This window comes from Tetrao urogallus (assembly GCF_951394365.1).
Source record: "Tetrao urogallus genome assembly, chromosome: 7".
NCBI classification, from domain to species: Eukaryota; Metazoa; Chordata; class Aves; order Galliformes; family Phasianidae; genus Tetrao; species Tetrao urogallus.
The window spans coordinates 12784138-12800847 of NC_136820.1; the positions used below are offsets into that span (position 1 = coordinate 12784138).

Genomic DNA, 16710 nt, shown 5'->3' on the forward strand with positions numbered 1-16710 from the left:
TAAAACAGATGTGTCTCAGTGCTGGTAGAATAGCAGCATTCCAAAGTTGTTTCTATAATTCCTTCAGTGGTGGCTTTCCAAAGGAGTCAGAGTCAACTCATATACATTCAAATTATATACAATTACCAATTTGTACAAATCTGTGCTTAAACAACCTTTTACTGTTCTGAATAATAAAAGCACAAATGCCAGGGTAAGAATTTAAACAGTATGTTGTTCTTTTTTTTTCTTTTTTTTTTCTTTATCTGTTTTAGGGTTAATAAAGTCCAGGCTAAGTGAGAAACAATCCATTTCATTGGTAAAAAGCTCTTAATCAGTCTTGTCCACACTCTTGGTGTACTGATTATGAATAGTTTTAAGTAGGGCTAAAAAATGCATAGCCGTACTCTCAGGTAAATGCCTGAAAGATGAGGAAGCTGTTATGGTGGTTCTCATTGCTGTGTTCACAGCATATTCCAAAAGGAAAAAAAAAAAAAAAAAAAAAAAAAGGAAAACAAAGCACAACAACAAAATCTCTCCAACTTCCTCCCCACCTCAAATTCTGATAGGAGATGGAATATGAGAAAGATAACTCTCACACAGAACACACAGAACCAACACTGGGGAAGACATTAATGTACATATAAATGCCTCTATTTCCTCTTTATAAAGTGCCTTTTGTATGACTAAGGTGTCCAAACAGCACTTAAGGAGCCATAGCAAAATGCCTCACAGACAGGTGTGATAAGTTATGGCTCAAAACATTTGCCTGCCAGACAGAAAGGGTGACTTCTTTTTCTGTTTTTTATTCTGAAAATCCTTTAAGGTAAACTCACTCCATGTCCGCTGGCATGCAGCCATTTTTCTATAAGCTCGTATTACAATGCTGCATTTCTAATGGATTGGGTATGGTGCTTTTCCATTTTGCTAATGAGAAAAGCTAAAGGCCATTACTTGTGATTAAGATCCCGAGGGAAGAAATGTGATGTGTATATTACCAGGCCATACGTAAAGGAAGCATGTGGCATTTCTAATCAATCAGATGAAGGATAGACAGAAAAAGTCTTATCCTGTGCCTGCAGAGGAAGATATAGGGAGAAAGAAACTATAGAAAGTGTCTTTAAAAGGTGACTTACAGGAATCAGTTATAATGATATTAGTATGATCAATGACTATAGCTACTATCTGGGAAGGATGTAATTACCAAAATGAAAACTTTCAAATGGGAAGCCTGACCAAGGGCAGAGGTACTGTCATATTTCTCAGAGTGCTGGCAGCTCCCACCCAGGTAATGCATTACCTTGTCCCTCACAAGCATAACAGCACTGCCCGGCTGAGCCTGGGGAGCTCATTCAGGGACAGAAGGAGGGAGGGGGGTCTCAAGCTGTGCACCCAGATCAAAAGAACAGTGAAGTCTTGTTCCAAAGGCAAATTCACGATAAGAAAAGGAAAGGCTGGGAAAAGGGAGAATGGAAAAAGAGCTCCACTATGACTGGCTTGATAGAAAGTTTTGCAGTCCTGCATGTTTGAATAAACATTTCAACTGAAAGGAAATATTACAGAGCAGCAAACTATTTGTTGTGGAGGGGATCAAACTAAAAAGCATGCTAAGAGAGGAGCTCATGCATCTACATAAGGATACTCTGGAATATCTACAAAGATGTTTGAGTATGCAATTTCTACATGTTTAATCTCAACTGCATACATTGTTTTCCCAAAATTTCACCTAGCTGAAATGCAAACTCTAGAGGGATTTTTCCATCATTTTTGAGTGGCTGTATAGTTACAGCTTGAATGAGCTTCAAGACACATACTCCAAATGGCAAATGAAATGAATAGAGTTTGGAGCATTCTATGAGTGGACAAGGTGCTCTGAATGTGTCATAACACATAGTCAGAGCTGCAGACATAGTATTTATAATAAATTAATTTCCTTTAATACTATAGATCATTGCTCAGTATTAAAACTGACAAAAATTCTAACAAACTACATCCTCTCAAATGGAATACGATGTAGTAGGTCAATGAAGCATTACTGTCTACAGTGGCAAAACTGTTACAAGTGGTAAGGCCAATGGAGAGACAGTATAATATATCAGTAACTCTGCTTCATCTTTAATGCAATAGTCACCAGAAACGTCTCCTACCCTTCCTTAGATGAGGAGGCAACACTGAGAGACTGTCTTAAATGTCAGTGACAAGGAAGGAAAAAATAAGCGTCACAAGTGAGAAAGCCCATCTATGGCTATTAAATTGAAATTAAACAATCTTTAGCTTTCCTTAATGGCATATATTAAAAAAAAATAATAATAATGACGGAGGCCCTAACGAGTTATCAGTAAAATTCTCTGATCTTCTCTATTCATGTGAAAAGGAACAAGTGCTGCACCATGAGACCTCAGCCTGCACAGGCAAGTAAGCAGGACTGGTGAGAACAGCCTGCCTGCTTCTACAATCCACAGCTCATTTGCAGAACTGTTCTTCCCAGAAGGAGCTTGTAGCATCTGTTTCTAAGCTAGGTTGTCCTTTCTGGTACTTTAAGGCACTTCTGGCTTTGGCACATGAACTGACAGAAAGCTCAAAGCTACCTTTTGCATTGGCTCTCATGGATCTGCAAAATGTTCCCTTTCTGTTCTCCTTTTACACTATAAATAAATAAATAAATAAAATACTGTGCAAATAGTTGCAATGGAGAAAATCCTAACTGCATGGCAGATTTTTTTTTTCAATAATATGACAAAGATGACAAAGCGCTCATTTTTCCATCAAGTAAATTTATACCACCACCTTTAAAACAGTAGGACTTTGCATGATTTACCTTACAAAAAAGGGTCAATGCTGACATATAAGTGCTACACTGAGCTCCCAAGCCTCAATTTAAAATACACATTAGTATTGTTAACATTTAAAAAATGTAAAATTGGCTATTCACGAAATTGTAGCAAGGCATTTGCAGATTGCTCTCACTTAGTGGCTAATTTCAGGGGCGATGAATTTAATCTCAGGATGGGGTGGGGTTAGAGGGGATGTATCCAGTCTGTCCAGTGGTAATATCCCCCAATAGCCTCAAAGGAATTGTCATTTTGAACCGCAGCAGCATCTGCTTAACTGTTATCCTAGCCTCAGGACTGGAACTTTTTGCTTGTTGTGACGGATCGTGAGAAAGACTACACAGAGCATGAAGATGAAAACAGAGCAAGATTAAAGCCATAAAACACAACCACCAAGACTCAGCTGTCCATACTGTGACAGAACTCAAGGAAATAAAATATATCCAACATCCATGATGCACTTTGGCACAGGAATTTGGAACACTGACTTGATAGCAAGCCTTCAGTTTATGATCTTTTTCATTATTATTATAGAGGATATGCTGATACTCTGAGTTAACGACTCAAATCTCAAACGAGATTATTAGTCAAGAAGCAATGAGTCCCAACGCTAGGCACATTAAGAAGTAAAACCAAATTCAACCAAAACTGGAAGAATGTATTCTTTACATACAAGAAAAAAGGCAGCAGTTAGTTCAGTAGCTATAACCAGAACAGCTTATTGCTCATCACAAGCACAGCCCGGGCTTGCCTTGAATGTCCTGCCTGTACCAGCAGCACTGCTGAGCCATCCAAGAAACGTTTGGCTGAAGTCCCTCCAATGTGTGCAGATGGAGTTAAAACATTTCCACAGAAACTGCACAGCTACATAGGCTGAACTGGTTACAAAGGCAGTGCTTGGAATTAACAGCAAGTGTTGCAATTTCTTAATTTGCAATGGGCCTAACTGTGAGAACCTCTGTGGAATAATCATGGTCCAGAGGCAGTCATTCTTTACACTTCTGTGCCAGACTTGTAACTGCAATCATCTATTTCCATTCCTTGGAACACACATCCAGGAATGTGTGCAATAATATTAAAATCTGAACATTACAAATAAAGGCAGGACAATGTCGTGATGCCTAAGCCATATTCTTCTCCTTTGAAACATCTGAAAATACAGTGCTGATCACAACACTTGTATGAAAATTAATGAAAAGAAAAAAGTGGATTAATAAGCCTGAAATGTATCATTCTTTTCTTTGCCTTCTGCTGCAGGTTAATTACTTTACACTATTCCATCAATCATTTTTGATTTCCAACTCTTTAACATTCAGTTTGAAACAAAGGATAAAAATTTTGGGAAGGACAGTGGTCTACTGCTCTAAATAGTTCAGGCACAAGCCATATAAATAAAACAAGGAAATCTCCTTGTTCAACTCATACCACACACTGAATGGAATGTGTTTCTATTAACTCTCATTTCTCCATGTCCTGTAACAAAGTGATGAAATTTAAAGTTGTGGCCAATTGTGCTATTTACTAATTATTAATAAATCTTCTGGACAGTGTAAATGAAAAAAAAAAAAAAAAGGTATTTTTATACCAAAGGAGAAAACCTCAATTAAAATAAAAAAAATTATTGCCAACTTCGCAATGAAGCCATTTTATACCAAAAACATGTTTTTTTTTTGAGAAAAGTGTGCTGTCTTCACAAGAAATGAGCCTTACTAATAGGTAGTTAGGAGCAGCTGCTCATTAAAAGAAGAGCAGCAAAATAGCTTTTGCTATAAAATTACACTTGGTTGGTAAAATTCTGAGCACCAATTTGTATTCCGGGTCTAGACCAGGTGATAACATCTGTGGGAATGCCATAGTAGCCAAAAACTCAATTCACCTCATTATTATACTTTTGTCACTCTGATTAGCACTGTCAAAAATGATCATGGACGTAAAAGCAAATTCACTCATTTTTCAGCCCCATGCAGGTGTTCAGGTGGGAAAGGTTGGTAGCAGAGCAGAATCATGGAAAAAAAAAAGGAGAACACAGGAATAGTTTAGCCCTTATTGGCTGGAAAAGTATTGGTTGAAAAATCAATTGGGAATTTGCAACCTTTCTGGTCTATCCCACAAACCCTGTGCACAGTGTGGATTGGAAGGCAAGACGACATAAACAGGATGAAATTTTTGCATCAGTGAAATCAGTTTACATCTCAGAAGTATTACACTGATTTGAGGGAAATCCTCAAGAGAAACACATTCAGAATAGGAAAACAGGGAATTGAGATTGGCTGATGAGTAATAATTTGGGCATTTAGCTAATAAAGCTCTTAGGAAGCTGGCCACTGCTATATTAAATTTGATAAAAATAAGAAAGCAAAATTGAGCGTGCATGGGTATGCCTACCACATTCAAAAGCCATAACAAATCCCAAAGGACAGAGCAGTCCTCCTTGGGACTGGAAAAGGATTGCGCCTCTTTGAGATACAATTACTCCCTGGACTCATCCCGGCATGGTGCAGCTCTCATCTGCCACACAGCAGAAATCTGCCATGCTCAACAGTTCATTTACCTTGCTAGAAAAACAACTCAATTCAGCAAACTCCCAAATTCACTCGATGCAGCTGCTCTCAAACCCCTTGTTACAGTTTAATGAAATGTGCTGACTGAGCTGTTTCATAGTAAATATTAGTTATAGCAGAACTCACCTCCCAAATTGAGTCTTTTAGGAGCAGGAGGATTCTGCATTGCCGTAGCACTGACACAGAATCACCCATAACTCACAAATAATAAAATACCATCTGAGGGCATAGAGGTTATTGCCATCAGCAGCTCCCTATAGAATTGTAAATCATTTGAACAAAGCTTACCCTTTTTTGAGAACTTCAGGCTACACACACAAGACACCAGTGTCTTACACAGGTGCAATGAAGACTGCACCCTCAGCTACTTCATTTAACCTTGCTTCACAAATGAGTGAACCCTGAACAGGTTGCTCTTACCAGCCGAAAATAAGAAAAGTTCCCTCAAAACACTGGCAATTTGTCTTAGAGGAAGTTTAAACCTTAGGGCGATCAGCTTGCCAACCATCTGATAAGTCAAGTGGATTAACTGTGAAATACACTGTGCACTGAAGTTCAGTGGGAGTACACTCAAGAAAAAGACAATAAAATTCAATGGAATATCATTTTTGCGAGCATCTGCAGATCCAGACCTTTGCCCAATATGTAAGTTATGTTATTTTTGTTGCTGTCATTACATTTTTAAAAAACACCGAACATCATTCAAATTAAATTCACTTTCAGCTCCATTCTATGTGCTTTCACTAATGTGGCATTGTGTCACCTTCAGAAATGCCACAGCACTTAAAATCTAACGTTTCCACCCAGTCTCAGTGCTCCTGGAAGTGAAACTTTCCACATAAAAAAAATCCTGGGAATGTAATTCAAAGGTCGCTGCTCAAAGCAGAAACATTTTGCTTTACAAAATATATCCGCTCTACTGAATGAAAAAAACAATTAAAAGCAAGCAGTACTAATCTACATACGTTGAAATAAGCAAATTGTAGCTCTTGATCCCAATATTTTTTTTAATTAATTGAATACTGAGAATAGTTAACTTGCAGAGTATGTTACTTCTCCACTGTGTGAACTTGAGGTATTGAAAACAAAGTGTTATTTTGATTCACAGCTCATCGGAGTCTTGTTATATCATGCTCAGTAAACATTTTCTAAAGTTTTCATAATTTCCTGATTTCTCCACAATTAAATGAATAGAAAATAAGAATTAATTATTTTTAGTACTTGTTTTGAATTGAAGTAACAACGTTCCTTTGCAAATAAAAACAGAGATGAAAACAGGCTGTTTTGCGTCAATGCCAGAAAATCCCACTTGCAGGTGTATGGCCCAACAGAGTTCTGGATGTTCCAATTAACAGCCATTCCCAATTAATTTCAAAGAGCAGGCCAAGCTCTAGATATATCACAGATTTCTGCAAGACATTCATACTTTCCCTATTTTGTCCTTCATTTACCTATATTCTGCTGTATGCAACTGCTGTTGCCTATCACCTTCATGCTCTTTTGTTCCACCTAGAGTTTACAACCTCTTGATTGAAGTTGCTATAACCCAAATACCTCACCTTTAACAAAGCTGATACTATATAAAGGACCTCAATAGTGCTAAGCAGACGCTAGTCACTCTTCTGCATAATTCGTCTTTCTTTCCTGCTGAGGATACAACTCCTTTAAGAATTCAGAACTTGTTGCTGTGCTTACAGCTCAGTTATCAGCCACCTGCAGTTTATAGAGACATGACCACAGGATTGTTTCCCAACGCTTGGCAGAGCAGAACTGTGGACACACCAGCTCTGGAAGACACGCCTTGCCTTTCACAAATCACAGTTTGGCAAGACAAACCTCACCTCCCTAAAATCTCAAACTTGCCTTGGATTATGGAGGCCTTACAGAGTTTTTTTTTGAATCACTGATAAATTGGATTTCTTACTTTTCTAGAAAGCCATATTCATCATTTCTATCATCTGAGTCTACTTTCAATACAGGCAGGAAAATAAAACAAAGTTTCATCCAAATAAAGCAAAGAGTTATGTATTTGCTTACAAAATAGAGAACACATTTACAACAGAGAAACACATCAAGAAAACACAGATGACAGACCTGGCTTTCAGAGTAATTTTGTTTCCTAATTTTTGTTGAATTTGTCAGTTATGGTTCTGGCAGGATGTTACAAACCTAGAATTATTTCAAGCTCTTAACTTTTTATTTGTTCCTTTTTTCATTAAAATCATATCCAATTTAAAACCAAATCAAGTTGAACTAAACCAAGCTTCTCTCCCCCAAACCAAAACCTCCCACGTTATCTGTGACACCAACACAATTGCACATGAATGTGCATGCTTTGTACACTTTTCTTTCCTCTTCACATTCAAAGCATTTAGGAAATGGTCTACTAAAAGCTAACAAAATTTTGAGAAGACGTATGAACAAAGTCTGGGAGCAGGACTAAAAGTGAGCCTTTTGGGGATATGCTGCAGACCACTCTCTATAATACTACATGTTTTGTGCCTTTCGCTTTCTCTTCATTATGGCAGAATAAAAATGTTCACTTTATAAACAGTGCATTGCTATCACAAAATAACAAACTGCTTTAGAAAAGGTGGCTTTGAGCTACATATTTCCTTGTCTACACAAAGTTCTAGAAATCACAGACTAAAACTGCAACTGCCATATATAAGAAAATACTGCTGAAACCAGACTCTAAATATTCTAGCTCACGGACTCAAAGTCAAGCTGCAAAATACTCGTCATTTTTAGGAACTGCGTTTGTCAGATGAAGAAAATGAAGTTATATTAGCTATAGCTCCTTTAGATGATGCTTTTTGATTTGCTGTTTCATTATTCTTGCTTTGTTTTAACGTATTTTCACCACAGTCAGGAAGTCTTTCTCCGAGGGAATGTGGGCTACTGTTGCTTTGGAGTCAGTAGCTGACACCTCACAGAGAGGTGTGAAGTGCTCAGCAAAAGCATTTGTTCATTTCTGGAAGTCTTACATGAGGGTAAACCTTAACAGAAAACAAAGCCTACTAACATGCTGGGCTCATATGAAGGGAAGCTTGAACAGAAAGTAGAATTCCCTCTGTGTTTATTCTGCTTTTATGTTTCTCTTCTCTGGCATACTTGCACATAAAGGCAAGTGGTAAGCCACTACTGACACACTGGAAAATCAAGCTGAGCTGAGAAGAGTAGGGGAAATGCTAGTGAAAAAAGATAAAATCTGTGTACTGAAAAATGCCATCTAGTTATTCCAACTATGGTCAAAGATTGACTGCGGAACTCATGCGGAGACAACTGGTTAGAAAAATCCTCATCTACATGAGGGCTGATCAGCCCAGTTCTCACAAGAGTCAATGGGACTTGAAGATGGTCCAAAGGGTAAAAGAACACATCTTCTTTGTTCACTCTATACACCTATTTGGCCTATACTGCCAAATTAAATTCTACACTGCTGTTTGACCTCAAAATGTTTGCTTATAGAGAGACTGAATCTATTTTTAAGACTGATTGATAATCTATTTGTCTTAATAGTGGCAATAAAGTCCAGAAGCTGATTAAATGCTTCATCAAAAAGTTATTTGTACCCTGATGACGGCCTGAAATTTGGTGCTTTTGAGTTGCACAGAGCAGCCTTTTTATTTTAAGATACATATCAGGCAAATGGAAGCTGCCTTTCAGGAGGCTCTTTGGCAAGGAGAGTGCAGGAGGAGTTTTCTATATAAATCTGGATAAGCTTATACTGTTTTCTCTTTCCCAATGATACCTTCTTAAAAGGATCTCCTGTCCCAGGAGATTAATCACTCGTACTTGACCTGGGCCTTCGCTGAATAAATGGACATAAGGATGATCTTCTCACTTTCTACTTGAACTACATTAATTTAATTTGTAATTGGTTCAGTCCTATATTTTCCACAAAACAGTAACTGAAACAGTCAGTCAATAGTTAAAACAAAAGAGCTCCAAGATTAACATCTGATAATGTGAAAGGCACAAGGTTGCAAAGACACTTTCCTCCTGTAGCTCTCTGGGGACCTTGAGACAGACAGAATAACAGACGTTGTATTTTTCTGTAATAAGGCCCTAAATAACGGGAGAAGATGATGATGTTTCTGCTCCATGTATCTGTAGTATGTGCAAATAGAATTGCAGATTAAAAAAAATAATAAAATAAAAGCACACAACCCTATCTAACAAAGCAGTTATTCTGTTGAGGCCTTTAGGTGACATTTCAAACCACTAGTGACCATGGAGTATCCAAACGAAACAGAAGATAAAAAGCTTATAACAAGCTTGTTGTTCCATAGAAGGGTTCTGTAGATACCATCAGCTCTACTGGCAACAAAAAGAGCTAACAAAGTGAAAGATAAGACTGATGTACCAGCGTAACAAGCCGGTTATTCCATGGAGAGATCTCTTTCAGGTTATACTCTAGATCAGGAAAGATGAGTTAGGATGGTTTGCAGTTTCAGCAGAATCCCATGTTGCATCAGTACAGTTCTTCTACCTGGCTGCATTTTTAATACAGAGGTATACAGAACAATTAAGCAATTTTTGATGCTGCTGTTTCTTTAAAAGCTCAATGGAGAGTTTATTTTACAAGTTGCTTACTATGTTTCTAAATTAGAAATTTAAAACTGAGTGATCCGTCTGCAAGTATGAAGAACAATTAAACAGCATGGTTGAGACAGCAGTTTTAGTAAAAACCCTCGCTTCTACCCATCCTTCTATTTGTGTGGGCCTCAAAGGTTTAAGATAAAACATGACTACACTGAGACACTACACTGAGTTTTGAAACAGAGAGAAAAAAGCTGTCAAGGAGGACTAATAAAGGCTGTTTCAATATGATGAAGGAAACTGGTACTCAGGAGGTACCTGAAATGGATGCTAACAACAGGAAGGAGTGAGAAACCCAGACTGGGAAAGTACAGAACAGAAAACTTCCTTCAGGAATGCACAGCAAAGGAGAAGGAATATAGCAAATCTCCTTTCTACTGAAACCTGTAGGTTACTGCTGCTGAAGGGCAAACTTATAAGTGCTGCAGTAAAAAGGAGCCAAGCAAGAGGGATTGAGAGCAGTGATCAAACTGCTCAGCTTTTATATTTCTAAAGGTTTTTGTATTATATCCATTCAGTCCATCAATCACAACTTTATTAAACCACAGAACAGATGTCAGATCAATGGCTGTATCGGAAACACTTTGATTGACAGGTTGATGATGGAACAATTCCAGCCTCCATACATTATTAAACACGTACTAATGCTGCTCTTTCAAAGCCACCCATACTGACTCTCTTCTCTCTGTATAATACCTTTTTCAATAGTAGACCTAATTGTAGATGAATATTACATAGGAAAAGCAAGACTTACAGTAATAAATAATAATAAACTAGTAAACAAAAGAAAGATTTCAAGGTTAAAACAGGTTGCATTATGCCCCTGGGCATTAAATTTTCATTTTAGTTCAATTGTAGGAGCTATGGTTGGATTGTCAGCTTTAATCAGAATATTCAGTTATTACCTTTTTGTTGTAATCATGACATAATTTAAGTTTAGCTATTCTTTACATATTTGCCCTCAGCCAGTCCACCAGTACAAATCTGCTCTTTTTGAGTGAAGAGGTATACATGAAAAATACATATAAATAAGGCAGAAATTGCCCCTCTGGCAATTTCTGTGCCTAACTCCAGATTTCAAGATTTCAATAGGTGATCAGAGCAGTATGCAAACTGTATTTCACTGGCAGAAATTAATCTGAATTTCATAATGGTAGAAAAGGATTATGTTCTTGGTGGATGAAGCATAAAGCACCGTAACAGGGAGATTCTGTATGAAATTCTCTCATGGCACGTGAATAGGGAGTGGGGCTGCCATGAACTGCAGTCCATCAGCTCCCCTCTGCTCTGTACCATTCTTTGGGCTAGTATACCTTGCAGATGTGTGATTTTGTAACGTGGCAGTGAGATCAGGTAGAGACGATCTGCAGTTTTTCACTTGGTCTGACATCTTGATGCATTCCCCTGATTGTGATCAGTATAGAAGCGAGATCTGATTTTACACAGACAGTTTAATAACAGATAAATAGATGGGATAAACATGTTAAAACAGATAATAAAACAAATATGTAATCTTCGGTGTTTTAGAGAGGAAAAAAACTTTATATTCCTCTTCATGGCAAGTGGTTTCCTAACAAAACTACTTGTGAGTTTTGGGGCCAGTGAGAGAAGCTTCCCATATGAGTAGTAGGAAAAGGCTGTAGGAAAACTGTTCTGTTTTAGCAGATGAAATGATTGTTTTCTACTTTAAGTTAGCAGCTTCATCAGCATTTAGAAACACCCATGTGGTTCATGTCTAAATAATCAAGTGAAGGAGTAACGGAAATGACCGCTTCCTGGATTCCTATGGGGCTTTAGCATAGGATTCAGGGCTGAAGATCAAAACTGGAATCCAGTTTTTGGTGTTAAGGTTGGAAGTGACAGAGGCTGCTCTTACTCAGGTAACTCTCCTAGCCAAAGGGATAAAGAGTGCTCCTGTGTGAAGAACCTCCCCTCTGGAATGGCTCCAACCTGGACTTCAATCTTTCAGACAGCATCAAAGGCCAGAATAATTCCCAGAAAGTATGAGGCATGAAAAGGTCTTTACACTATTTCTCTTGCTTCCTCATCAGAGAACGGATTTTCTGTTGAAACAATTTTAGAAATCCAGCATTCATTCTGAACCAGGCAAGTTTGGAATTGGGTTTGAAGTCAATTCTCACTTAAGTGACCACGAAGGTTTGTTTTGGCTGCAAAATATGATATGTTAATTAGCAAAATGTTTTTTCTACAGAAGTAAATGAATTAAAACCTTTTAATAAAAACCACTTTGCATACTTCAAGCTTTTAATTAAATTGAGACAGAATTAAAGCCAACACTGAGTGGGAACTGTTTGTGACTTTTGGGCTTGCTTGTTGGAAAAAATCTGGGTTGTTTCTTGAAAGACAGCTGGTGGGTCTTTATGGTGCCCTGTAGAACACTTTAAAAGGATAAAATTCAAAAATATGTTCATCATAGAAATGTACAGTTTATGTTTTATGTCTACCTTAAAACATAGTCCTGCTGAGGTACTCACAGTGGATTATTTTGGACTTGGCTCAATTTTTCATGGCTCTGTGCTCTCATTGTTCCTCTTTCTGGACTGAAATTCAGGCTTCAGAATAAATGAAGTGAAGATTTATTTATCTCTAAATAAATCATAGCTCTAACTAGGTTGTCCATTTTTTGCAATTTTTAAAAAATTTTTATTATTATTATTATTTTTTTGACTGGGCCATAAGATACCATTTCAAGTCAGGATGAGTACATTCAACAAAACTGCAATTGGTAGCCCAAATCCTGAAGCTATAATCTTAATTCAGGAGGAATTCCTGAAGAACTTCATGATTATGCTGCTTGCATGAGAACTGTAAATGAACATGGTGCTGCTGGTGTTTATACCAAAGGGAAATCCTCTGTGCAATAAAACGAGGTGTCATTTGCAATTTGTGAAAAACCCGTGATATTTTAACACCAATCAATCATTTACTCTTTCTTGAAATTTTCCATAAAAGAGTCAGGAATTTTAAAGATAGCAAACATAAAAACCTGTGGTGTATTTTCACATATATTTCATGAAGTTATAAGGGAATGCTGTGACCTTGAAAGACAGGACTGTGTAAAGAGCTAGTAACAGGAAAAAAAGATTTTATTTATGTTTAGTTGCACTACAGTAGCTCTAGGATCTTTTTATCAACCACTAAACTACCCGAGTTTTTCAGAGTCCTTTCCCTCTCTTTCCAAATAAGAAACATCAACATTTGCAATGGATTTGTTACTATGAATATAGTGACAGTTTTCAAGTCTGAAGGGAACATTAGCTTGGAATTCTCTAGTTTGCATTAAGAGTGTGAGAAAACAAGATCAGGAGACTTAATGTCTGTAAGAGTCATGGAAATGAAAATGACAAACAGAAAGAAAAATTCATAGTATCTGCCCAGCAGCACTATTGAAATTTGTTTTCCATTTCCTTACCATAGTAATTACACATGCAGAAATTCTCACTAGTCATACTATTTCCTATAATTTCATCTGTTCATAGGGAAAAAATGTTGATAATAACTTTTAGATATAACTGTCACCTCTTTTGACTACCGAATATTTTGAATAATAGGACTAAAAATCCATCATATTCAAGATTCCTTGAAATAAATACAGAAGTCCCAGATCTCAACAGAGTTTTTTTTAAAAACAGAGTGAAAACATACTAGAGTTAGAATTTAATTCCAACACATAAGAAAGAGGAGAAAAGGGAAAGGGAGCAGGTAAAGAACTGGAAGGGAAACGGAAGATAAAACTACAGTGAGTAAACATCTTTATTAGGATGTAAGTTTACTCAGTACCTTATTCAATTAGAAAAAAAAACCCCACACAACATGAAAACACTTGGAAAACTATTCCTATAGATTAGCATCAGGTAGAATAGAACAGAATATGGTAGGGGATGGGATAGGACAGGACAGGATTTTCAAAGACCATCTAGTCCAACTGCCTGACCTCTTCAAGGCTAATCAAAAGTTAAAGCATGCTACTGAGAGCACTGTCCAAATGCCTCTTAGCACAGACAGGGATGGCACATCTACAGGAAAACTGTTCCAGTATCTGAAAACCCTCATGGTAAAGAAATTTTTTCTAATGTTCAATGTAAGCCTTTGCTGATGAAGCTTTGTGCTGCCCCTGCATGCTTTGTTCACAGGTAGCAGAGTTCTGCACCTCTCTCTACTCTCCCTCCCCAGGAAGCTGCAGAGAGCAGTGAGGTTGCTCCTCAGCCTACTCTGTACCAGGCTAAGCAACACAAGTGTCCTCAGCCTCACCCCACAGAACATACCTTCCAGCCCAGCTACCAGCTTTGTTTCTCTTGTCTGTACATTTTTGGTGATCCTCATGTTCTTTTTATAGAGTGGAGCCCAGAACTGCATGCAATATGCAAGGACAGACCACACCAATGCTATATATAGAAAGAGAATAATTTCTTGTTGCTGACTGGCAATGATGTATTTAATGTCACCCCACAATGTGGGTTGTCCTCTTTACTGCCTAACAAACACAGTGCTGGCTTATGCTGAGCCTGCTCCACCAGCACCCCCTGGTCTCTTTCTGCTGAGCTTCTTTCCAGCCTCTCATCTCTCAGACTGCACCTGTGCCTGGTGTTACTCCCTTTGAAGTGCAGCACCTGGTATTTTCCTTTGTTGAACTGTGTGCTGTTGCTGATTACACAAAGCACCAGCCTATCTAGATCCTGCTGGAAGGCTCCACATCCCTAAAAGAAGTCAATAGCACCTCTCAGTTTAGTATGCTCAGCAAATTTGCTGGGGTGCCTTCAACTCCTGCATCCAGATCTATGATTACAATGTTGAAAAGGACTGACTCGTGAATTGAGCCATGGGGAACACCACTACTGACCGTCTGCCAGCCAGATGTAGCCCCATTCACTTCAGCCCTTTGAGCAGTACTGCATTGAAACAAAAGAAACAATTCTGAAGTACACAATAGATCCTTCACATAGTTGTAACACACAGAATGTGCTTAAAGACATATAATGTTTATGCCTGGATTTTTGTAAAACATGTATATATGCAGTGTGCACACATTCACATAGCAAATCACCATAGAGTGTGAGTAGACTGTTGGTATTACTAAAAGACTTTAGGAAACTTTCAGTTTTAATAATTTTTATTAGGACCATTTTTTGCTTTTCTTTGACTCTGGGGGAGTTAATTGAACCTGACTTGCACAGTTTAAAGAGAAAATAACCATTGAAATATGCATGTTTAAATATAATTTACTGGAAACATAGCTGACCTTGACCCAAAATCACATTTCAGAGCTTGAAGCAAACTATGTATTGCTGTCTGCTACGGGTTAAAAGTGAATGCTGGATCCTATCACAAAGCCAGAACTTCCATTTTCCAGCTATATAAAATCTTCTAGAAGCACAAGCAAACAATTTTGCATTAAATAACAAATTGTTAGAGGAGAACTTTCATATTTGCCTAAGAATTAATATGGATGACTTCTGCTAAGTAGAGAAAGTTTTGTTGACCTACTCTTTTACTACTTGTACTACTTTGTCCATTCTGTTCCGTATGACTGTGACTGTATAGTGGCTGTAGAACAGTATCTGTAGACACGTGTTACAGTGAGGCAGCAATCTGAGATATTGTTTGTGTAGGACATGATGAAAGGAACACTGACATGCTCACACAAACAGGGCCACGCATCTCCGGGCATAAAAAAAAAACATATGCAAAAGAAAGCACAGTAATATTAAACTGCTAAAAGTTAAAGTACTGAAAACCTGGGAATAAGAAGAGATCTCAAGAGATTCAGTAATCAATAATCATTTTGCAAACAGAAAGTAAATAGCATAAGCTATGATCTTACCGTTCCTGTTGTGCCCAAGGAAAGGTGGTTCATCTGTTGGGTCAGTGGGCCCATCATGCTTGCTGGCTGCATTGACATAGTGTGGTCCATTGTTGGTGTTATCACAGCACCCTAAAACACATATTATTTACACTTCAACTTTTTTTTTTTTTTTTTAAAGGGAAAACAACCAAAAAACCGCATTCTCTTATATGTGAACCTGGATGAGAACTTGACATGAATCTTAAAAGAGACTAATGTATCTGTCAGAGGAAACATGGTTTGTTTCTATTGACAGCCAAGCTACATACATATATTATTTGTACTACTAATGAGGCCATTTTATGTCAGTTCCAATTACGTGTCATTTTTTACTTCATTACTTCTGACAAAAAAATGCATATGTTCTTTCCATGATGAATGCTACTGTACATTGCAAAATGCCTGTCATTTATATATTTCCACATCCTATTCAGAACAATCTTACAGACAGAATACATATGTCCCCAATTTTCTCTGACTTCTAAAACCTCCAGTCTCTGAGATCTTCAACCTATTATGGTAATTGTCTTGGATTTTCCAGTCTCAATTAAGAACTCTTACTCAGGACATTTCATAGCTGATTAAGTAAGACTAGCTATTGACAGCGAGTGTGGCAGTGACACCCATTTAAAACACACATGCATCACTGAAAAGCATTTTTCTTCTCTGCATGAAAAACAAATACATTAATAACAAACAGCACATACACTAAAGCAAGAATAAGACTTTAAACAAAAATGAAACAAAAGACATGCCAGAGCTTTGGAGAGTCTCTGTCATTTGTATTCCTCTTTTTGCTCTTCCACTCCCCATACTGGTGAACTAATGCCTTAGTGAAGAGCTGATACTCTTCTGTTCAATGGTACAGAAT

The 16710-nt window shown here is 37.6% G+C and overlaps 1 protein-coding gene across 2 annotated transcripts in view; it reads right to left on the reverse strand.

Annotated features, from left to right (window-relative positions):
- RBMS3 (RNA binding motif single stranded interacting protein 3) overlaps positions 1 to 16710 on the reverse strand; it is a gene marked incomplete at both ends in the record, with an annotated part of 439102 nt that overhangs the window by 13372 nt on the left and 409020 nt on the right. For both annotated transcript variants that reach the window (XM_079538692.1, XM_079538691.1), the window contains one exon: positions 15819 to 15929. In XM_079538692.1, coding sequence (XP_079394818.1) covers positions 15819 to 15929 — 111 coding nt within the window. The remainder of the gene's footprint in view (positions 1 to 15818; positions 15930 to 16710) is intronic.